The sequence below is a fragment of the Diabrotica virgifera genome, chromosome 7 (assembly GCF_917563875.1).
Source record: "Diabrotica virgifera virgifera chromosome 7, PGI_DIABVI_V3a".
NCBI classification, from domain to species: domain Eukaryota; kingdom Metazoa; phylum Arthropoda; class Insecta; order Coleoptera; family Chrysomelidae; genus Diabrotica; species Diabrotica virgifera.
The window spans coordinates 27,224,167-27,248,897 of NC_065449.1; the positions used below are offsets into that span (position 1 = coordinate 27,224,167).

Consider the following 24,731-nt stretch of genomic DNA (forward strand, 5'->3'; position numbering starts at 1 on the left):
GTAGAGGAGGCATTAGGTATACGTCATCCAGCTGGGCGTGATGACGTAATCGATGATTTTTTTTAAATGAGAATAGGGATAGTGTGCTAGCTCATTTGAAAGGTTTTTCAATGCTCTATTCGGTAATATAAACATTTATATAATGATTTATACAGGGTGTCCTTCTACTTCTTTTTTTTTTTGTCAAATAATTTAATTTAATAAAATTTTTTTGGACACCCTTTATAACTAATTATGTAAATGTTTACATTACTGAATAGATAACTGAAGAGCCTTTCAAATGAGCTACCACACGACCCCTATATTCTCATATAAAAAAAATCATCGATTACATCATCACGCCCAGGTGGATGACGTCACTAGTATACCATATATGCCACAAAATCACGACTTAAAAATAAAAATCGACCTGTTTCGGGTTTTTCCTTAAAGTCGCCGGTTTACGAAATAACGAATTTATTCCTTTCATTTGCACCATACTTAGTGTGACCAACTCCAATTCAGTCGAATTCGGGACACAACTGAAAAAAAATACCTGAAATCCAGGACAGTTCAATGAAAATCGGGCCATTTTGTTAAATATTGTAGAACTTTAATATCATCATTGTATCGATGTATGTATACAGTATACATGAATATTGTTATTCTTTCAGAATCATCCTTTCAGAAGATGATTAAAATCCGGAAACGAAAAAATGTCCACAGTTTGAGTTTTCGTAGAACTATAATATGTACCACGATATAAAATGTGGATGTTTTGGATGTGGTATTAGTATTACACTCTAGAAATTGTCGACATTTTTTCGTCTTACTAATTCAATTTGATGTGAATTCTTAGAAGAATAACGTGTTCAAAATTGAAAAGTAGAATTTTACCAAAACGTTGAAAATTCGGATGGCCCGGAAGCCTTGTCCGGGACGCCGGGACACGACTTCGTAATTTGGGCCATGTCCCGGATTTTTCGGACTAGTTGGTCACACTAACCATACTCTATACACATGCAACGATGGAAAATAGTGTCGCGCACGCGTGATTAGAAATTAAAAAATAAAGGAGTTTTGAATACTGTATTGCAAAAAACTCTTCGGGATTTCATCACTCGATGTTTAAAAAATATCAACCTACCTTGGCAACATTCAAATTTTAAGTTGTTCACATAGTTTTTGAACGTTAAAAATGGTCGATTTCGCAATTTTTCAATTTTTAATCGCTTATATGTCAAAAACTATCAACTTTAGAGAAAGGTCACTAACGACCTTTTCTGTTTGGAATGATCCAAAAAACCTAAAAAAACTTTGTTCCATGCAAAAAAAAACAAAAAGAAATAATTTTATGAAAAAAACAAAAAAAACGTTCAAGTAAAAAATTTTTGACCAACTTTTGGTCCTGGCAACATGCAAATTTGTTAAAAGGGGTCCGTTTTTGAGTAAGATTGTGCAAAAAATCCGAATCGGAATATTTTTCCTAGCGGATGCGCAGTGGCTTTCTGGACTAAGTACAAATAATAAAGTTATAAATTGTCAAACTTATCAAAAACTTAGTGGCGGAATTTTGTGCCGGGAAGTCTATATGACCGCTATATATTTGATCTGTTTAATGTATGTATTGTAGTTCATTCTCTGCTACTGCGTCGTATGGTTAACATCTGCATTCTCTTTTCTCCCATTCTATATCCGTTTCCCTTTTTCTTTCTACTTTATAATTTCATCCATTATCGGATTAAATATTAATGGGCTTAGTGAATTTCCTCATCTAATGATGTTTCATCATTTGGCCCAGAATAACACTGAAAAGTAACCATTCTATTGTTTTGTTCCAGAAATGGTGGAAGCCATGAAGAAGGTAGCGAAGCTGGACTTGGAACTGACTGTAGAAGAAAGGAATCTCCTCTCCGTAGCTTATAAAAATGTCATTGGTGCAAGGAGAGCATCGTGGCGTATAATTTCCTCCATAGAACAGAAAGAAGAATCAAAAGGTACTGATGATAAGCTAGAAATGATCCGCCAGTATCGTTCCCAAGTAGAAAAAGAACTTAGAGATATTTGCTCAGACATTCTTGGAGTACTAGACAAACATTTGATACCTGCCGCCTCCTCCGGAGAATCCAAGGTCTTCTATTATAAAATGAAGGTTGGTATGAAAAGTGTTCTTAGGAATGAGTTAGATTTTATAAAATTGAATTCAGTTTTGGACCAAGGGGTTGAATTGAAGGGCTTGGTGCAATAACAGCCCATGTTGTTCTACATACATTGAATTTCTTACACACTATGTGTACGGTTTTTGCTCCAAAGTGGTCTTTGACCAGTTATTGCGCCAAACCCTTCAATCGGTACCTTGACGTTTTTTATGTTTTTGGTGTGTACATAGATTCGATTTCTTGAGGACACCAGCTCTGCCGTCCTCAATTAAAACGCAGTATCTGCAAAAAAAATTGAAAATCGAGTTTTTGCTATATGTGGTTTCCTTGTGACCTTATTTATGCTTCTGCAATGTCTGAAAGCCGTATCATTTTATTTACTACCAAAATAAACAAATTGGAATATGTCATATCGCCTGGTGAGAACAATAGTGACGAAACTTCAAAATGAACATTTAGAGATAATCGTATTTGAAGTTTTGATGAAACTGCTAAACAGTATAACTGACTTATAGGTAATCATTTTGCAACATTTTTCTAATAATGTGCTTTCTAGATATGTAAACCAATTAGTAGAAGTAATTTTATTTGAAGAAAAGATTAATATTGTATTTATTTTTGATTTTTTTTATGCGTTACGCCATTATTGCATTATCGAAGATGTTTAATTTGATGTTTCGCCACTATAGTTTAATACTACTATACTTAGTGTGACCAACTAGCCCGAAAAATCCGGGACATGGCCCGAATTACGAAGTCGTGTCCCGGCGTCCCGGAAAAGGCTTCCGGGCCATCCGAATTTTCAACTTATTGGTAAAATTCTATTTTTTTCGTTATTCTTTTAAGAATACACATCAAATTAAATTGTTGGGACGAAAAAAAAAATCGACAATAATTATGATTTTAAAAATTAAGCAATGTAAAGAATTGCAAGAATACATAATATTTGGTTTGTTGAAGTCAATTTAAAATATGAATGGATTGATTTTTAAATGTTTTGTAGCTGTTTTTTTGTGGCCTGTCTGGCAATTATATTTTTAACCTAAGGTTATATTTTCATGGAAATCCAACATCACTTTATTTTCTAATTTTTCCTTTTTTGAGAATGATTGGAAGTCGAAACGTCAAAAACTAAATAACCAATTGTGGCGTAATCCCATTAAACATATCATTGTCAACATAAAAGTGTCAAATAATCAATAAAATGATGATATTAAAGTCCTATATTTAAAAAATAAAAAATGGCCCGATTTTCATTGAAAAGTCCCGGATTTCAAGTATTTTTTTCAGTCTTGTCCCGAATTCAACTGAATTGTAGTTGGTCACACTAACTATACTACAACAGTTTAGTTTCTGTTTTAAATAATTAAAAAATTTACTTTTAAAAATAAATTAAACATATCAAATAAAATATTTTATTGTACACACCAGTTATGCGCAAAATGAAACTAAGTACAATAAAAACATAACAAAATAAGATCTTAAGTAATAATTATGAAAACGATAAACATGATAAAAGGTAAAAAGTAAGCAAAAGAACTATAAATAGTAATTTTGTTCTGAAGCTATTTTCTTGTGGCATTTTTATAATCAAGTATATTCAAATATAAAAAATATCATTTTTAAAGTCGTCTACTTTAAAATGTATAATACGTGTCTGAATTGCCGATATAAATGAGTCAGATTAAATAAATTATTAGAAGAATTTTTTACTAAGCAACAACATTTTTGTTTATTTAATATTATTTTGTATTTTGACAACGACACCCGACTTGGGCGTCGAAACGTTAATAAAATCATTTTTAGGTAAAATTGTGGCTTATTTCCCATTTGAATATACTTGATTATAAATAGTAAAATTAAATTCATAATTTCACTCACGTATGTTTCGTATTTCAAACTACTAAAGAAATTATTGTGGGTAGAAGGAATTGATTTAGTTTGTAAGACTTCTTTTTAGAAATGAATATTGGTTCTCGATAGTGTGGAATTAAACAATACTGATCCAAAGTGGATAGACGCTTTCTTGATTTCCTATTTCTAAGTACCTAAGAATGATTGAAACTGAGTTTCTCTGTAAGAAGTTTTATAAAAAAAAACACAAAGGCAAAAACGACCACACAGACAAAAGTGCTCATTCGCCACTATTGCACATTGTACTACTATCTTTAATAAAATATCTAATATTTCAAATACATGCAGGCACGGCGTAATTACAGATTCGCCAGTATTGATATAAAGTTTGGTGTGCTTTCGTCGTTAATGCATCAAAATATTTGACAAATTCACAATACCATAAAGACTTGTAGGCGCCCTCTAGTAATAAGGAAATTAAATAATTGTTAGCCGATATTGCACATAAAAGAGGGCATATTTAGATGTCGATTGATGGACTTAACTCAAAAACGTTAATTTTCGAGTTTCGCCACTATTGTTCTCACTAGGCGATATGTGCATATAGAGTCCTGAGAAAGAACTTTGAGAGCCGATTTCTCGGACCGCGTTTTATTTGAGGACGGCAGAGCTGAAGACCCATATAATTTGTTATTAACAATTTCATTGTTTAAACGATTGCATATAATAAATCTAAACAATTTTAGAGATATTTAATATTACCAAAATTAAAATTGTTTCTTTTGAAAAAATGTGCAAAACTGGGTTTGGTAAACTTTGATCCAATTGTTATAAATACAAATTTCATGCAAAACAATTGCAAAGTGGACATTCGATGGAGCTTTTACAAGTATAATTCACCTTTCATACATGCGATGAACTTTCAAAACTCCTTCATTTTAACACTAGAATGTCTGGCTTAGCATACCTACCTAGAAAGCCGGAAGGGATCATTTTTGGCCCTACGTTCTTTAATCAATTAAAACTCAGTTTAAAGAAATTAAATCAACTCTAGACGGTAGAATCTAATTTTATTTTTTACTTTTATTGTTTAACACATTCGCTGCCCATCAAAAACATTCGGAACACCATACAATTTGCAGTTTTTGATATTTGCCACACATTGCCTTGTTACAACCGTGGCAATAATTTGGAGTATGATTTCCTTTACAAAATATTTTCAACTGATATTTTTTTCGTTTTTTGATAGTAACAGTGATAGTTGTTGGTAGGACCTGGTGTTGCTATACATAGTTCCAGATTTCGGGAGACAAGGTATGGGTCCCATAATTCTTCACACAGCCGAAGAATAAACTTACGGAAACTGAGTCTACTTCCAGTTATTTCTTTATAAATAATCCATGCATTTATTGCTTCCAAGTCAAGAGTATGATAAAACATGTACATAGGCCATCGTCTTGAAGTTGCTTTTGTAGTATAAAGACACGTCATTTGGTCCTCTACACCAACAATTGCATCTTTGTGTTCACTTGTGTTCTCCAACAATTGTATCTTTATTACGTAGATGATCAGTACCAGTATAAGGGTAACCATTTACAATAAACATACATAAATATAATTTTACCCATTCGACAGGAATTTGAAAGAAAGGATCGTCGAATTTACCAGAAAACGATAATAACTTACAAGGGCCAATTTGGCCCCTTTAGACTTCTATGGTAGATTTGTTAAAAAAACTTCTGCAATGTCTGAAAGCCGTATCATTTTATTTACTACCAAAATAAACAAATTGGAATATGTCGTATGTGCATATAGAGTCCTGAGAAAGAACTTTGAGAGCCGATTTCTCGGACCACGTTTTATTTGAGGACAGCAGAGCTGAAGACCCATATAATTTGTTATTAACAATTTCATTGTTTAAACGATTGCATATAATAAATCTAAACAATTTTAGAGATATTTAATATTACCAAAATTAAAATTGTTTCTTTTGAAAAAATGTGCAAAACTGGGTTTGGTAAACTTTGATCCAATTGTTATAATTACAAATTTCGTGCAAAACAATTGTAAAGTGGACATTCGATGGAACTTTTACAAGGATAATTCACCTTTCATACATGCGATGAACTTTCAAAACTCCTTCATTTTAACACTAGAATGTCTGGCTTAGCGTACCTACCTAGAAAGCCGGAAGAGATCATTTTTGGCCCTACATTCTTTAATCAATTAAAACTCAGTTTAAAGAAATTAAATCAACTCTAGACGGTAGAATCTAATTTTATTTTTTACTTTTATTGTTTAACACATTCGCTGCCCATCAAAAACATTCGGAACACCATACAATTTGCAGTTTTTGATATTTGCCACACATTGCCTTGTTATAACCGTGGCAATGATTTGGAGTATGATTTCCTTTACAAAATATTTTCAACTGATATTTTTTTCGTTTTTTGATAGTAACAGTGATAGTTGTTGGTAGGACCTGGTGTTGCTAGACGTAGTTCCAGATTTCGGGAGACAAGGTATGGGGCCCATAATTCTTCACACAGCCGAAGAATAAACTTACGGAAACTGAGTCTACTTCCAGTTATTTCTTTATAAATAATCCATGCATTTATTGCTTCCAAGTCAAGAGTATGATAAAACATGTACATAGGCCATCGTCTTGAAGTTGCTTTTGTAGTATAAAGACACGTCATTTGGTCCTCTACACCAACAATTGCATCTTTGTGTTCACTTGTGTTCGCCAACAATTGTATCTTTATTACGTAGATGATCAGTACCAGTATAAGGGTAACCATTTACAATAAACATACATACAGTTGGGTCCGCGAGTCTTTACCCGTGCGTCATTAATACCTGGCGAGATAAAACACATACTTTTTATCTAGCATCATTCTCTTCCACGCATGAAACTCATGACAAACCAGCTGCCGTTTGTATTAATTAAAAACACATGTTATTTTTATGAACCATCTAGACTCATTGCATTGAAAAGAGATAGGTACAAAAAAAAAGACGATTCGGTATGTTTTCATATTTTAAACACAATTTGTTTGACGTTTCTGCTTTGTTTACTTTTGTGGCTGTCAGTCAGTTGAATTTTTTGCGGTTTTTGTCGAATTCTTGCGTTTTGAAGTTTCTTTATATTACACAAACAGTTGTTTTCACAACTAATTTTATATTGGGCTTTGAAATTTTAAGGTAAATAATTATATTTTGGCAATTAATATTTAAAACATACAAAGCTAACGTCATTCACACAGTAAAGAAATAATTGTGTTTAGATTTCCGTCAAAGTGAATAAAACAACAAAAATAAAATATGTTATTAAATTTTTTTATAAATTGTTTATTTATTTATTAATCAATAATAATAAAAAAATTTAGTAAGCTACTTCAAATATAGCTGTAATTCTGCACAAAAATTTTGAAGCAAAACTTACATTTGACATTCTATATATTTGATAACGTCAAATTTTGTAATAAAAGCCGTAATCCGAACAGTAGCCACTTTCTGTTAGTTGTTGTTGCGTCAAATAGATTTCCAACTTATTTCGTATGCTTTAAATGATGACGCACGGGTAAAGACTCGCGGACTCAACTGTAAATATAATTTTACCCATTCGACAGGAATTTGAAAGAAAGGATCGTCGGACTCAACTGTAAATATAATTTTACCCATTCGACAGGAATTTGAAAGAAAGGATCGTCGAATTTACCAGAAAACGATAATAACTTACACGGGCCAATTTGGCCCCTTAGACTTCTATGGTAGATTTGTTAAAAAAACCTTTAAGTAAATTTAGTAAACAATATTTTTTTGTTTTAAATAAGGCTTTGTATCAAAATATTAAAAGTCATAAAATATGAAAATATTGCCTCAAATAAAAAACTACAATAACTTTAAATCGCAACAGCGGCCAAATTGGCCCCTCCGGCTTTTTAGTGTTACAGGTAATTGTTTCAGCTTAAAGAAAATTCAAGATTACTTTATTTTCCAAATTTCACCGCGAATTAATTTGTTTATTTTTATTTATTTATTTTATTTATCAACGGGCAATCACCCAATTAAAATACAGTTTAAACGTTAATCACAGGAGATTTTTAACCTAACCTACATTACATTTAAAAATGTTAATCATACAAACTAGGAACATTAAATAACAAACATTAACAAAAACTGTACAAAACACAAGGACATCAAGCTATCACACACAGTTTTTAAGCTGAGTTTTAAATTCTTCTGTAAAACTATAACCTTGGTGTTCTAGATATGAAGGAGTTGTGTCTGTAGTTTGTGCGATGGGGTCTAGCGTAAAAGGCTTTATTTAGCCTCGTTTGTCTACTGGGAACATGGAGGCTAATTTTCTCCAATAGTTGAGGATCAAAATATTGGAGTGTCATCATCATCATCATGGCTTATTCACTCCTGGCGGAGTGATTGCCGCCCTTTTGGGCTCTGATTCATTTATTGCGGATAATCAGTCCGCTGTTGTCTTTTATTATTATAGCAGCGTGTGTGACTTGGCCCTGTCTACAGTTTTCCTCCACTCTTTCCAGTCCTTACAGAGCTCCTTCCAATTGTAGATTCTCAGCTTCTTTATGTCTCCTAAGACTTGATCTCTCCATCTTGTTAAGGGTCTTCCCTTTGGTCTCTTTGTTGTTGGTCTCCAGCCAGTTATTCGCTTTAGCGTAGAGTCTGGGTTAGCTCTTTCTGTGTGTCCCAGCCACCTGAGCCTTTGCGCCTTCACGAACTTGATTATGTCTCTACCCTGGATGACTTCTTTAATTTCTTCATTGGTTAATCTTCTAAATTCGCCTACACTTATCCTCATTGGTCCCATTATTTGTCGAATTATCTTTCTCTAAGATTTCTAACCTCATTTCATCTTTTTGTGTTAGGCACATCCTCTCTGCTAGACACATATATAAGGGGGTGAAAGAAAATGACGTATGGCGCAGAAGATATAATTTTGAACTATACGCAGCATACAACGAACCCGACGTCATAACATCCATAAAGATCAGATGTCTGCGCTGGATGGGCCATGTTGAACGAATGTTGGAGACCGAAACACCAAAACATATAATGAGGCAGACACCAGTAGGGAGAAGGTCAAAGGGAAGACCCAAACTTAGATACATGGAACAAGTGGAACAAGATCTTAAAACACTTGAGATTACCATAATTGAAAGAACAAAGCAAGGAACAGAACAGAATGGCGGAAAATCCTAGAACAAGCCAGGACCCAAAAAGGGTTGTCGAGCTACTGATGATGATGATGACATCCTCTCTGCACCATAGGACTGCCTGATTACAGTCTTGTAAATTTTTAATTTGGTTGTCTTACTAATGTGCTTTTCTTTCAAGAATTTTTGGTAGTTCCAGTAGGTTTTATTACCCAGTAGGATGCATTCATTTATTTCATCCGTTCTATCATTTCTCATTCACCATCACTCCCAAGTATTTGAAATGGTGTACTCTTTCAAATTTGGAGAGAAGTTATGTTGGGAGACTTATCCATATTTGAATAGTTAATTTCATTGACCCTCTTTTTTTTTGTTTAAACCTTCCGATGACCAACCTTTTTTTGTTACACGGATGACCAAGGGGGGGGGGGAATGACCCCAGGTCAAAAATGTCAAAAATAACAATTAACAAAAGATGAAGTTTTTTTTTTATCTTTTTTATGGCATTCACTTTATGTCATTCAGCCAGTCACAACATGAGTATTAGTGTCATGTGTAGTATGTATGTTGAGTAAGTGTCTTGTTACTTTGCAAAGTCGACGTCATTAGCGTAAAACTACTTGGAATTACACATAATAGACAGTATTTTACTAAACATCAACTTCAGAATATATTTTTTATTCGTAAAATATAGGGAATTTTTTTTATTTCAAATTATGAGGATATCTAGAATGATATTAAGTCAAATAAAAAAGTAATGAGTTAAAAATTGAAAATACTTTTGAATTTATTAAAGAAAAACATATGCTGGGGTCACAATTTCCCCCGCTTGGTCATCCGAAGGTTAAACAAAATTAAGCTAGGTATATAAACTTTGAAAATCTATCTAATGGAAGTTATAGAACCAAGTTATGGAACTTTTATTAACATGATCTGAGGCACATGGTCAGCTCGCAGCGAATGCTGGCACGCGTAAATCAATTTTCAATATCATGTTTAATTGTTGTAACTTTTTTATTAATGAAGGCAAAGTAATTTTGCAAAGTTTTTTTATAGCTGAAAGGATTACCTTTAAAGTGAGGGGGTTTTGCAGGTTAATCGCACAATTGAAAGCTGAGTTATACTTGGAAAAGCCCTATAGAATGTCAATTTTGCAATTGCTTTTTATGAAATTTGTTATAACTCCGCTTCTAACAATCGGATCCAAGTTTGACAAACGCCATTTTGTTCACTTTTTGAAAAAGAACAGAAAAACATTAAAAAAATGTCAATGAACATATAAGTGCATACTTTATTAACCTTCCTCTCCTGGTTCCTACAGTTAATATTTTCGTGAGTAAGATTTAACGTTTTATTTCAGGGCGATTACCACAGATACTTGGCAGAATTTGCCACTGGAAACGATCGCAAGGACGCTGCCGAACATTCTCTAGTTGCTTACAAATCGGCCAGTGACATCGCCATGACAGAGTTAGCGCCAACACATCCCATCAGACTGGGTCTTGCGCTCAACTTCTCCGTCTTCTATTACGAGATTCTGAACAGCCCAGATCGGGCATGTCGTTTGGCCAAAGCTGCTTTCGATGACGCAATCGCTGAGTTGGATACCCTTTCCGAGGAGAGTTACAAGGATAGTACGTTAATAATGCAGCTTTTGAGGGACAATCTCACCCTCTGGACCAGTGATATGCAATTAGAGTGTGAGTATTTCCTAAATAAAATAAACCGTATTTTTTATTTATCTAAAAATTTATGTAAGTACATAATTTCAAGCAAATAATACATAATTCTTTCACTGCTTTTGCTGTAAATTTTAAAGAACCGCTTGGATTGACATGAAATTTGGCATACGCATAGCTAACATGTCAAAGAAAAAAAGTGATATGGTGCCGATGTGTGCTTTTGCTCTGGGGGTGAGTTTCACCCCATCTCGGGGGGTGAAAAAATATATGTCGCAAGATAAGACCTGAAATGGATAAACTGACTAATTTTAAGCAATTTTTGTTCTATAGAGTTTTTTCACCAAATCAATACTTTTCGAGTTATTTGCAAGTGAATAAGTTCATTTTTCAACAAAATAATCACGTTTTTAGACGGTTTTTCGCAAATAACTCAAAACGTAAGCATTTTGTCGAAAAAAATATTCTTAGCAAAACTATAGCCTATAAAACAGTGAAAAAAACGGCGTGCATATTAGGTCTCTATACCTAGCAAAAGCAGAGTTATAGCTAATGACAAATAGGTTCATATTCGAAAAATTTCAAATAGAATAATTCAATGTGAAATATCCAAATAATGAAGCATTCTTGGGGAAAACACATTACAACTTTTTTAAAGTGTTTATAAAAAGGTTTATTTATGTTTTTATAAAAAAAAAGAATGTGTGTGTACTTTGTACGCACGTAAGAAGTTATACTTCTACTACATATTATGTGATTTTTAAGACAATACCAAAAATTTAAAAAAATAAAAGAATAAAACGCACACAAACACATTGAAAAATGCCACAAAGAAAAAATGAATTCTGAACGATAATAATTGTTGGCAAAAATTTTAAATACGCATTTTCTGAAAAAAAAATTATATAACATATATACTTACAATCATAACATGCATAAAAAAATAAAACTTGCATCGGGAATCGAACCCGTGAATGTCGGGGCGCTTTGATTCGTAATCGAAGCGTAGACTCACTCGTCCAATTCCACATTATTTTTCATGTGGAAAAATAGGGTAACTGAACGTTTTACTGTTTGACTGTTGTTTTGAATATAATTAAATTATGTAGTTTAAATTTTGTGGAAGAAAATATAAAAATATAACAAAACGGTAAGAAAACAATATATTAGATGAAGATTGGTAGAACTTTTGTTGGTAATCAAATTAAGTATGTAAATCAAAGCATTACATACCGACTAGATAAATAAATCTACGTCAAAAAATCATAATTTAAAAATAAAAATCGAACCTAATTTGGGATTTCTCTCTAAAATCCGCATTCTTTAGAAAACACCTATGTCCCCCAATTAGTTCGGGTTCGGATAATCGACGTTCTATTGTATTTCAACCTAATCCAAATGTATAATTACAATATGATTATAATAAAAACTACTTACCAAATTAGAATGAGTTTTCCTTGTCCAAAATAGTCCAAAAGTCCAAAAATATAGGTATATGAAAACTATTTAAAAAGGCAGTATAACTATTAACTAACTTTTGTTTGTTGTTTCTTTTCACACAAATTTTAAAACGCAACAACCATAAATAATCTAACTACAGCTGTGCGACAGCCGCCATATTGAATAATTTTTGACATGTCATTTGAACATCCAATCAGAACAAAGTTATAATGCGCATGCGCCCAGTCGCTAGGTTTTACCATATAAAAATTCACCCTCTATCGCCGGTAAAGAAGTATAACTTCAAAAATTTCTAGTATCAAATGTAAATAAATATGTCCCTTTTGTTTTGGCAAAAAAAATCAGGAAGATCACCCCCCAATTAGCAACTTAAATGAAATTAATCGTTACCGCTTCACGAGTTACTTTACTTATGTTGTGTTTATATGATCTGTAAGTTTCATCCATTCAAAGTGCTTATTTTTGAAAAAATTTGGTTTTAAAGTAAAATTTTTAAAAAATTTAATTTTGAAAAAAATACTTTTTTTCACAATAACTTAAAAATTGTTAGAGATACCAAAAATCTTATACAATAAAAAAAGTCGGCTTTGCATTTGCATTTGCGGACATATGTTTATAAAGGAAACGGTCATTATTTTTCATGCAGAATTTCCCCTTAAAGTTTGTCGCACTTATTTAGAAACACCCTGAATTGGTGAAGAACGTTGCTAGTTGTTAAAATACCTAACTTTTTTATTATCCAACGTAAGCGAATGAATCAAAAAGCAAAATGTTAAGAAAGCCTAAGGCTACTGTTAAGTTTTAATTTCAATATTTTATATACGCTAGAATATTCCGCAGGGTGTTCCGAACTTTGAGGAAAAAACACACTATCATTGTTACACCCGGTATAAAATAAAACTTACCTGTTTAGCAATAATATTATTACAGCGATATTGTTGAAGAATAAGGCTATAACATATTAAAAAAATCACTTAAATCGGCTAACAGGTTTAGGAAATACGAGACTTCAAATATGACCAAATTTTTAGGTGGGCCGATTTCTATGCACGTAAGTTTACTTACTTTTGTGTTATTTGCGAAAAACCGTCCGAAAACGTGATAATGTTGTAGAAAAATTAACATATTCACTCGCAAATAACTCGAAAAGTATTAACTTGATGAAAAAACTTTATATACAAAAGTTGCTTAGAATTAGTCATTTTATCTATTTCCGGGCTTATTTCGAACATACCCCCTACTGAAACTCACCCCTACGGCAAAAGCACACATCGGCATAATATCACTTTTTTTCTTTGACTTGTTAGCTATGTGTATGCCAAATTTCATGCGAATCCAAGCGGTTCTTTAAAATTTAGAGGTTTTGCAATATTTTACCTTTAAACGTACTATAAGCAGCACAGTTAACCTGATCTTCTCTGATTTGTCTGAAATTCCAAAATTTTCCCTTAAACCAAATAAGGACTTCAATAACGAGATGAAAGCACTTTGGATAGTATTAAATCTCTGATAAGCACTCTCAATTTGCAAGAAAGGCAAAAAACATGAAAAGTTGAAATTTTTCCGATTTTTCTGGTTTCCAGTTTCGTCAGCATTAAAATATTTTTGGGCTCAGATTAAGATTCTTGGGAAAATTTACGGAAAACCCCACTGTTTAATGATGTAAATATTATTTCTACCGGCCGTGCTAAAACAGCCACTTTCCCGCTCATTGCTCGTTTACATTTAATATTATATATTTAATTTTTTTACAGAGCCCTTTTAGGCCCAGAGCACATTTAATATTACCAAGCAATAAGTAAAGACATTCTTGTTTTCCAAATCGCCGCCGCCTACAAAAAGTATAACTCCGAAAAATGCCGGTAAAAGTAGAACTTTCAATGAACGCCGCGAAGAATATTATTTTTGATTATATGATTGTGAAAATTATAATCCCTAATAAAGTGTTAGCGAAAAAATTCATTATTTGAGGAGTATTAGCAAAAAACATAAAATTCATTATTTGAGGAGTATCAGCAAAAAACATCATTTTGTTTTTGGGTCCACGAAATTTATAATTACTAAAAGTTCTCAGAAATAATTGTTTTCGTCGGCATCTATTATGAACTAAATCTTTTCGTTATAAATATTTTGGGAGCTATAATCTTCGCGGACACGCATATAAAAAAGAATTGTATCGCCAACACTTATCAAAGAGTTATTATTTTCACTGGAAATGTATTAGGAATCACATTAATCATAGGTACCAACGAAATAATTAAATTTGCATACATTTTTCTGTTACGTACTCTTGTATCTTGTATTTACTCATAAATAAAAATTGATACAACTCTATTTGTTGTGCTTTTTTCCAAACGTACGGCCGTAGAAAAAATATTGTTCCTAACTCATGCGGAAAGTGTTACTGTCCACACTAGTTAGGAAAATAACTACAGTGGAACCTCGTTAACTCCGATTAATCGGGACCGCGGCCGATCCGTGTTATCGAAAATCCGAGTTGGCCGGAAAAAATGGTAAAAATTAATAAAATACGGTATACTTACAGATAAACTCCGTTATAATTAAAATAACATGAAATATATATGCACAGTACACATCTAAATTACGTATCAATTACGCCTTTATCAATTCTACCTAATGCTTCTAGTTTTTTCCATTTCCAACATTTTTACGTTTTGTTGCCATTACGTAGACAAAAAAACACGCAAACACAAAATCTGGATAGATTTACCAACGATTACAGAACAGAAGCGAACAATACGACTGTACTACTCACAATAGGGTCTCAATCCCAATGATATTATGTTATTTAATAACAGTGAAGACTAAGACCACTGTTTAAAAAAGAATTTTTTTAATAGTCTTTTAGTCTTTTTTAAACAATGCTAAGACAGTTTGAAATAAATAAAGGATACTACAGGTGCCTGTTGTTTGCGATACCACGACCATGAACGTCCTGTGCCATGAGTCATTTTTACTATCGTATATGTAGTTCAAATTACACAAATATCCATTATCTCTCAAATATTATATTACATACATTTTTATTGTTGAAATGTTTGTCTGATAAAAATCGGTCCGAGTTAGCCGGACTTCCGGGTTATCGGGGTTCCACTGTACTCCAATTTTCACTGTTTTTTCTTATTTGCTTTAAAGTCAAAAACATATTTAAGGGAAACCTTATGGTGATGATAGATTATAGATTGGAACAAGGTCCATTTGTATTGTAAGCCCTTCAGACACTTAGACCTCCTAAGGCGGGTCCATTGTATCACGTCTATCATACTTAATAGGCCCAAAAGCAACAGCTTTTGGCCAATTTTTCGCACTTAACACCATGATAGGGTTGGTAGTACGCAGTACTATAGGTCTTCTGTAAATAAGATAACCATCAAACACAACAAGCAACAAAGTAAAACGACCCATAGCAATCGCAAACAGAATTCGCCATGTTCTAAAAACATCTGAAAAATAAAAATCTAAAATGTGCAGTAAAGCTTAACAGTTACAAGACCTTAAAAAGGACCGGTTTTTTTTTGGTATACAGGACTGAAACATGGTCCCAAAACAATGAGAGACTACTTGGTATCTTCATGAGTAAAATAGTTACTAAAGATTAGAAGGCAGTAATGAAAATGGTCTATTGCATCGAATTCAAAGCTTTGAATAATTATACCAGCTCGATATATTGTGAAGTTTATTAGGGTGCAGAGAATGAGAAGGGGCTGGACACATTTCTAGAACTGGATTGATGATGTGGAAGAAGACCTTAAGATTCTAAAGGTCAGAAAATGGGAGGAAGTTGCGACTGGAGTAGCGACTTCTTTACAAGCAGGCCAATATTCACAGGGGGTTGTTAAGCTAATTATGATAATGATGATCAAACTGGCATTCAATATGAGTAACAAGCAGGGCCGTCTCATCAAAAAAGTAACTTTAATAAACTATTTTTCTCTTAAAAACGAATCAAATGCATTTAAGACGTGACAAAAATGGACATTTTGAAAGAACGTGGTTGTCAAATTATTCTACAGGGTGACAACTGTCAGAGATATTTCCAAAAAATCCTAATTCCGGTTCACTACAACCAACTTAGCAATTTTTCTTCAGATCCTGTCTGAACAAATCGTCCCTGCCATTTCCAACTATCGAATGTGAAAAGTGGTACTTTTCAGGAGAGCAAAATTACTCTTTTTTAGAGACTCCTAAATCAGCACATTGACAAATGGGAAAATTTTTATATTTTTTGTATGTATTGTTTAATCCTTGTAGATTGATAACAAATTTGAACTGCATATCATTTTTTTCTTTCCAAAAAATCACATTCGTTACTTTGCTTTTTGTATTAATCTAAGATTTGTTTCGGTCCAATGTTTCAAAGTTGCGAGTGTATAATAGCGAATAACTTTATAATCAAATAATGAAAATCCGTTAAAATGAAATCATAAACTGCCTCACAAGAATTTCTTTTAAGCGATACTGAAACAAACTTCGCACAAATTGTAAACACGTGCATTTTGTTCTTCTCAGCAGTTTAGCATTTTCGACAGATTACAGATTATAATTGAATAACTGTTGAATAAATTACAACACAAACTAACGAATGTGACACATTCGACATTTAGCGTTGTACAAATATACCTTCAGTTATGCAGTCAGTATACTATTAGTTTGCAGTCAATCAAATGGAAAAATGTTTATATTCAATAGTTTAAACAGCATATTTCCCGCGCTCCTAATTAAGCTACAATAACAAGAATTTGCCATAAGATGTATCACATATAATGCAAGGACAAGGTATCGAATCTGAAAAACCTGATTTTTCACATTCGATAGTTGGAAATGGTAGGGACGAAGTATTCATTTTTTGAAAATGATTAGCTTGTTTTGTAATGTTTTATATCCCGTTGTATTCATTAAATTTGATCATATTACGTTGTATCAAAATATTTTCAATAAAAAAACTATTTTGTTTCAGCTGAAGAAGGCAACAAAGAGCAATTACAAGACGTAGAAGACCAAGATGTATCATAACTTGGAAATGTCACATGAGGCAATATATCGAACTGTTGAGTGCTGTGTAGTGCGGGGCATTGCCCAGACATTGTGAAAGGGGGACGGGGCAAGTAGACAAACAACTTGCCCCAACCATCCTAGTACATACTGTATTATTATTATTATTACTAGCTGTAACAATATATTCTGTAACTGTTTTGTCTCTCCCAAATGAATGCGAATGAATGAATGGAATAACCAATTTGTCCCGGCCGATTTGCGGACGACCGATCAACTTATATCAAAAATGAGCACTAAAGCTTTTGAACGGATTCCTTCTTACCAACTGTCAGACTATACAAGTGCATATTTTTACAGTTATTTATAAAAATGATGTTTTTGTTAACTTATTATATGTTTATCAATTAAAAATTGATATTGTCACAGTTTGACCATCGGGATATTCATTTTTAAACAGCAGCTGACAGTTGGGAGGGGTGTCGATTGATGTTTAAAAATGTTAGTGCGCATAGGTGATTCGCAATCTCGGATAGGAATCAAGTGGATGTACTAGAACCTTACGCTTTAGATATTTAATGTTGGATTCTTTTGTATTTTTATCTTAAATAAAATTTAATAGTATTTAAAATGATTCGTTACCGTTTTGGTATGATCATATAATTGATGCAGAAATGTTCATATACCTCAGTGTGAAATATTTACTATCTTAAGGAATTTATGTAGGCAGCAGCATGGACATTGTACTCAAGTTTTAGTTTATCTCAAAAAGACTGTATCGAAAAGTATTATCCAACATTTCGAGATTATTTTATTCGATGAAACTGCGTTTTTAATAATCACTTTTTAATTAACCTTGATAGAGGCTTCTCAAATTTTATGTCAAACACGAAAAAAACATTAAAGTATATTTTGACAACTTTTTTTATTTTTTTTATATCTGTGACTAATAAAATTATTAAAAAGTCGGTATTTTTAATCGAAAACTGCAGATAATACATATTTAAAAATATTTCCATCATTATAATCAGTCTTTCAATATATGAATAAAAATAGCATTTTTATATACAATAACCTGGAGGCGGGTCACAGGCTTCATGTGCAACACTTAACACCTTCAGCTCCAGGCCAATATCTGATATTTGCCACATGTGTCACTTTTATACAGTCATTGGAAAATTGTTGAATTGTAAACACGGTAGCCGTGTCGGTGGCACCTGATTGATAAGAGAATGAACACGGGAGCCGTGTCGGCAGACTTGAAAGTGTTTTGAGGAAAAGTTTGTTTTAATAATCAATATTTCGTCCTATTAGAGGTAACACTCACTAACTACACTTTTCAGAAAGGGGAGAAAAATCGATTTAAAGGTACAAATTGTTCTTTAAATTCACCTGACTTGAATATTGGAATTTTTTTAATGCAACTTAAAAGAATAAATAAAAACAGATATTTGAGCCATAGTTCGTCACAGGAACTATGATACAATCAATATTAGATAAATTTTTGTACTTAATGAGTTTTTCCATGAACACAGTTATTGGATATTGATATCCTATCAGAGGTAAAACTCACTAAGTACACTTTGTACTTGATGAGTTTTTCCTTGAACACAATTATTGGATATTGAGAACTTAATGAATTTGTCTCCATAAAATTTCGCTGACTTACAACAAACGAACTATCAAAAATAATAGGCTGTTATTTAAAAAATTAACAATAAGTTTCATTCTTCGAAAATAAATGCAATTCTTTCGGTATTTATGACAGCCACAACAGTCGCCTGCCTAATTGCAAAATACATTATGTTACCTTTTATGTAAGCTATCACGGTTACAAAGAAATTTAATCTCATATTTCTTTAATAATAATCAATTGCTGAACAGATAATGCACACAAATATAATGTACACTTTCAACAGTGCAATGTAACACACAAGTCGCCTGCTGAATCGCAAAATAAATTATGTTATCTAATGTATTGTTTGAAAGACCACTAAGTACCGATTCGGCATTCCAGATTGTAAGGAAAAATGCAATAAGTGCAATAATGAGTTTTACCATGAAACCGAAATTCACAATCTTGGAAGGAAAAATTCACTAAGTGCAATAATACGTTTTAATGAGTTTTGCCCTGAAACCAAAATTCACAATAATGCACTTAGTGAATTGTACCATAAATTATCTCAGCAATTAGAAGGGTTAGAGTCCCAGGTGACTTCTCCAGAGCTGGGCAGTACCGTATCGAGTTCAAATTAATAAAAATGTCAATATCTCAAAAAAGTGCACTTAGTTAGTTTTACCTCTAATAGGACGATTTGTCTTGTTTTATCCATTATGATACATTCACTTCATTATGTACAAGCTTATCGATATTTGGGTAAGTGTCGACTAGGCAGAGTCAGTTCAATTACTATTTCTTCCTTGAGTGTTATGCTTCCATCATCAGCCAAGTTAATGTTGTATAAGTATCATACTCCATATCATAGACAAATATTCTTCAGTCACAAAATATGGCTCAGTAATAGAAGAAGAGAAGATAGAAGGACTGGATGGCAGAGAACTTGAGAAAGTGAAATACACACTACAAAAACTTTCAATGCCAGTCTTTTGAGATACATATTTGGTCATTAGGTGATATTCAGATTTTGCGATATTACATATTGTAGGACTGGTATGGGAGGAGATTCCTACAGGCAAAAGACCACTCGGACGTCCCAGAATGTGATGGAGAGATAACATCCAAGCAGATCTCCGAAAAATGAACATCCCATTTGACCCTAGGTTGATGGAAGACCAAACAAATTGGAAGAAAGTTGTACAGTCAGCCAGGACCCACCCAGGGTTGTAGCGCTACGTGATGATGATGATATTACATATTGACGGACGTTTCACTTGATGTTTTGTTTGAAAATGAATCATGACGTGTGTGTAAAGATATAATGTAACAACTATATGTTTATGTATTAGTTCGAACTCAAGTCTTACTGTTACTGTAGGACTGTTTCGGTCATGTAATGAGACATCTAGAGAGGTATAACCTTCTACACCTCATAATACAGGGCAAAATCGCCGGAAGAAGAAGCCCAGGCCGAAGAAGAATCCGGTATTAAGAGACCACCGCTATCTGTTTAGAGCTGCCATAAACAAAGTTATTATTGCCAATGTTCGATAATCGGACAGGGTACTGAAAGAAGAAAAATGGGACTGTTTTGAAGTTACTAATACCACAAATTTTGTGTATTTTGATAACGATTTCCGACGTGGCAATCGAAACATCAAATAAACTTAATTTCAGACTAAAATTGTGGCTTATTATACATCCCAACGTAAAGGTCTTAAATTTATTAAAATCTTCATCTGTAGTTTTATTTCTAATGTATAAGTAGATTGAACTAAATATATGCATAAACGTAAAAGTTCTATCGAAAGCTGGCATTTAAAATTGAACGATGAGGGTGCAATGTCCATCGACTTATTTTATTTCCACCTCTGACCAATTGAAGTGATTTAAGAAAATGTATTTTATATTTCCTTTTGGTATTTACGCTTAAAACGACTTTCCGCTTTGTGCTACTCTTGCAGAGCTAGACCATAGCGCTGATTGATCATCATTTTATTCGTTTCGGTATGGATACGTTATTTTTTGAAAAACACGCATATATCTGTACAAATTGCATTTCGTTTTTTGTAATTTTTTAAACCAATAACTTAAGTATTTATTTGCATTTCGTAGAGCAATAATACTGATGATATCACTAGATATACAGGATGTAACACAAAAAGTTAACCTACGAATTTAATGTTAAAAATATTCATTTTTCGAAGTTAGGTTTTGCATCCATACATTTTTTAGAGGGATAAAAGCATATTTGTACACCACGTTTAATGTAAAATCTATTTTGTGGTGCAGTACATGTTATATAAGCTGAGTTGTAGGGCGGATTCATGTGTTTTAACATATGTACGGGCAAATAAAGATCTGGTCAAAGTCGACTGACTGACAGCCTTTTTCTCCAGTTTAGGAACTAGTGAAGATAACTTGATCATTCGGGCGTTAATATTTCGAGTTTATAGATACAAAAATACATCTGAGTGTCAACTTTCAAACATCTATTGTGGTTCTAGCATTCCACCGTAGAATACTGGCATATTATGGGACTCACAACCATCTAAGATCAAGGTTGTTTCCGATCTGATGTTACATATTATAAAGATATCAATTAAACAATCGAATCCTGATTAAGAAGAGTTGATGGCACCAGGAACTAACCCCAGATAGCCCCTAGGTAGGGCTTCCAGGTCTGGTGATGGGTTACCTGGAAAGCAGAGGTGTAACCAGGATGATCATCCTAGGGGGGGGTTACATCTACTTGAAGGTTTCTGGTGGGTATAGACTAATAATGGTGTTAAGCGTATAGAGCTCAAAGTACATCCAAAGGGGGGGTTATAACCCCCAAAACCACCCCCTGGTTACACCTATGCTGGAAAGTTAGAATGTTTGTCACTGACTGATTTAACACAAATGAAAGATCTATTTAAATTTGATTCTCCCTTCATCCCTTGTAAGTTTATGACAAAAATTTCAAATGTCAAGTCATCGGGTAACCTGCGCAGTTTGTCTAAAATTAGACTATTGAGTTTAACGCATGCGTACTATACTACTTTTGTTCACAAGATACGTGTGTCTGAAACTGGCGTCTAAGCTTATCTTGACAATGAACGTAGTATATAATCTTTGTGGTTCTTTAAATTAGGGGTACAGCGAATCCCTACTGCTCGATTTCTTGTGCAATTTGTACTGGAAGAGTTTGAAAATATGCAATATATGAACGGTATTATTTAACTATATTTTTATCCCCAAGTGTCACTAAAATATAGCTTAAACGATATTTAAAGTGTAACTTAACATAACTATTCTATTCCATTAAACACTAAGGTAGTTACTTTTAGAAATAGCTTATGTGTTGGATGTTTTCTATACAAAAGAAGTGAGTTTAAAGTTTAGTTCGTATTAAGCTCATTCGACTGAAATTTCTTTATATTATGGTACCAATCTTACCTGTGAACATGTTTTATGCAACCGAGTATGTTACATTTTGTATGTTGAAAAAAAAAACATTTGTATGAGTCCCTTTCGGGTTTTGATCTGCAAATTATTTACAATTCCTCACCTTACATCACTATTTTGACAGTCTTTGGAAACTGGCAGTACAGTACTTAATGTATATGTCCCAATTGCGATGATTTTGGATCGTCCCAAAAACAGATAAATATGGCAACAATGTATTCAAATAAAATCTTAATTATACATCTTTGTGCTTTTGGGATGATATAAGAACTCCAATTTGGTGTACTTGGTACTTAATAATTTTTAAATTATGCAAGTAGTGTGCTGGTTTTTTAAGACTAAATTCATTTGTTAAGTTATCTCTCCTTTGAAATTGTAATTGCATTTTTTATTAAGCGTATGAATGTAAACAAAGCTGTGTAGATTGATATAAAAACTTTGATGTACTATTTGGTTATTATTTCAAGTCCTCTTCCTTTTTTAACAAAAAATATTACTGAGGATTACATAAAATAAAAACAATGAATAATGAAAAACGAAAAGCACAGGGAAGATGGAACGTGATAAATTGAAAGAGAAAGGAGTCAAAAGAAGATTTATAAAAGTAAAAGAAGTAAATGCAGTTCAACGATGAACAGTGGAAAAAGTCACACAAAAATTTACAAAGCAACAGAGGAAGTGGTTGGCAAAATGCAAAAAGAAAGAAGAAATAATTGGTTTGACGAGGAGGGCAAACTAGCAGTGGACGAAAATAATAAAACAAGATTGAAATGATTAAGCACAGACAAAGAAAAGGAACTAGAAAAATGCAAAGAAATTATTAAATCAAAGAAAAATATAAACGAGATAGAAACAGAAAATAAAGACACAATTCAAAACCATTGTACCAATACTTAAAACTAGGTAATTGAAAACTGACACCTAACGTAACTATAGAAGCAGAAAAATGGCATAAGTACTTGGAAGAAATGGATGTAAAAGAAGAAAGAAACAATAATATTCCCGGAACAAGGAGAAGAAGAATTGACCTATACAGAAGTGAAAGATAAAAGCGGGAGACGACGGAATATGTGCAAAACTTATAAAATGCGGATGGGAGACACTATATATAAAGATTTATGAACTAATATAGAATATACATAATCATCAACTTTACATTCATAAAAACGGTTATACTTACTTTTAGGTCTAACACTGATGATGATTTCTTATAAAATCGTGTGATGTAGCTCTTAAAGGAATTTTTAATAAAAAAAAATTATACCTTTTACAAAGAATTTTTCCAATTTTTGTGATGGTATACATAGCCAACTACGGGAAAAATTTTTCTTTTAATTGTGGATTTTTTAATATAGAATATAATTATGGTGTAAGGAAACAATGCCCCAAGAAGGGAAATATAGTCACAACTCAAAACAAGGAGACTGAATATGTAAAAACTACCGAGCAATATTACGTTACCGAATGTAACATATAAAGTATTACAGTGGAACCTCGATAACTCGGATTAATCGGGACCGCGACCGATCCGGGTTATCGAAAATCCGAGATAGCCGGAGAATATGGTAAAAATTAATAAAATACGGTATACTTACAGATAAACTCCGTTAGAATTGAAATAACATGAAATATATTTATAAATATGCACAGTATTACCTACTCATTAAAATTACTAAAAAAAAACACCAAACCCAAACGTAAGCAAATGGAAGCGAACAATACAAGACACACAATACTAAAGACCATTGTTTATAAAAGAATTTTTTAAATAGTCTTTCCTAAACAATGCTGACAGTTTGAAATAAAAAGGAATAGATACTACAGACAGGTGGCTGTTGTTTCTGCGGCGTGTGCTATGAGTCATTTTTAATATCGTATAGTTCAAATTACACACATAAGTACACATTATCTCTCAAATATTATATTACATACATTTTTATTGTTGAAAGGTTTGTCTGATAATTAACTATTTTGATTGGAAATAAGCCACAATTAAATTGAAAAATACAAAATATTGAAAATCAAAATGTTTATCTGATGAAAATCGGTCAGGGTTAGCCGGACTTCCGGGTTATCGGGGTTCCACTGTATTATACACAGAATAAAGAATATGAGATTGCTAGTATGGTTTTAGATTAAAAGGAAGATCAACTATATATCCTATCCATACGCTAAAACAAGCGAAAGAGAAAATTGTAAGTACGACGGAGAAGCACATATTATACTTTTCCTAGACTTACAGGGGTTTGACGAATTAAAAAGAAGAAAAAAATGATTCAAGCCTCACAAGAGAGAAAAATAACAAATAAATCTGTAAGTATATACA

At 32.8% G+C, this 24,731-nt stretch overlaps 1 protein-coding gene across 1 annotated transcript in view; it reads left to right on the forward strand.

Annotated features, from left to right (window-relative positions):
- LOC114329348 (14-3-3 protein epsilon) overlaps positions 1 to 22,851 on the forward strand; it is a gene marked incomplete at its 5' end in the record, with an annotated part of 36,826 nt that extends 13,975 nt beyond the window's left edge. Inside the window, 3 exon segments of the mRNA XM_028278409.2 lie at positions 1,821 to 2,131; positions 10,545 to 10,884; positions 17,303 to 22,851. Coding sequence (XP_028134210.1) covers positions 1,821 to 2,131; positions 10,545 to 10,884; positions 17,303 to 17,358 — 707 coding nt within the window. The 3' untranslated portion in view covers positions 17,359 to 22,851.
- Positions 22,852 to 24,731: the final 1,880 nt, after the last annotated feature.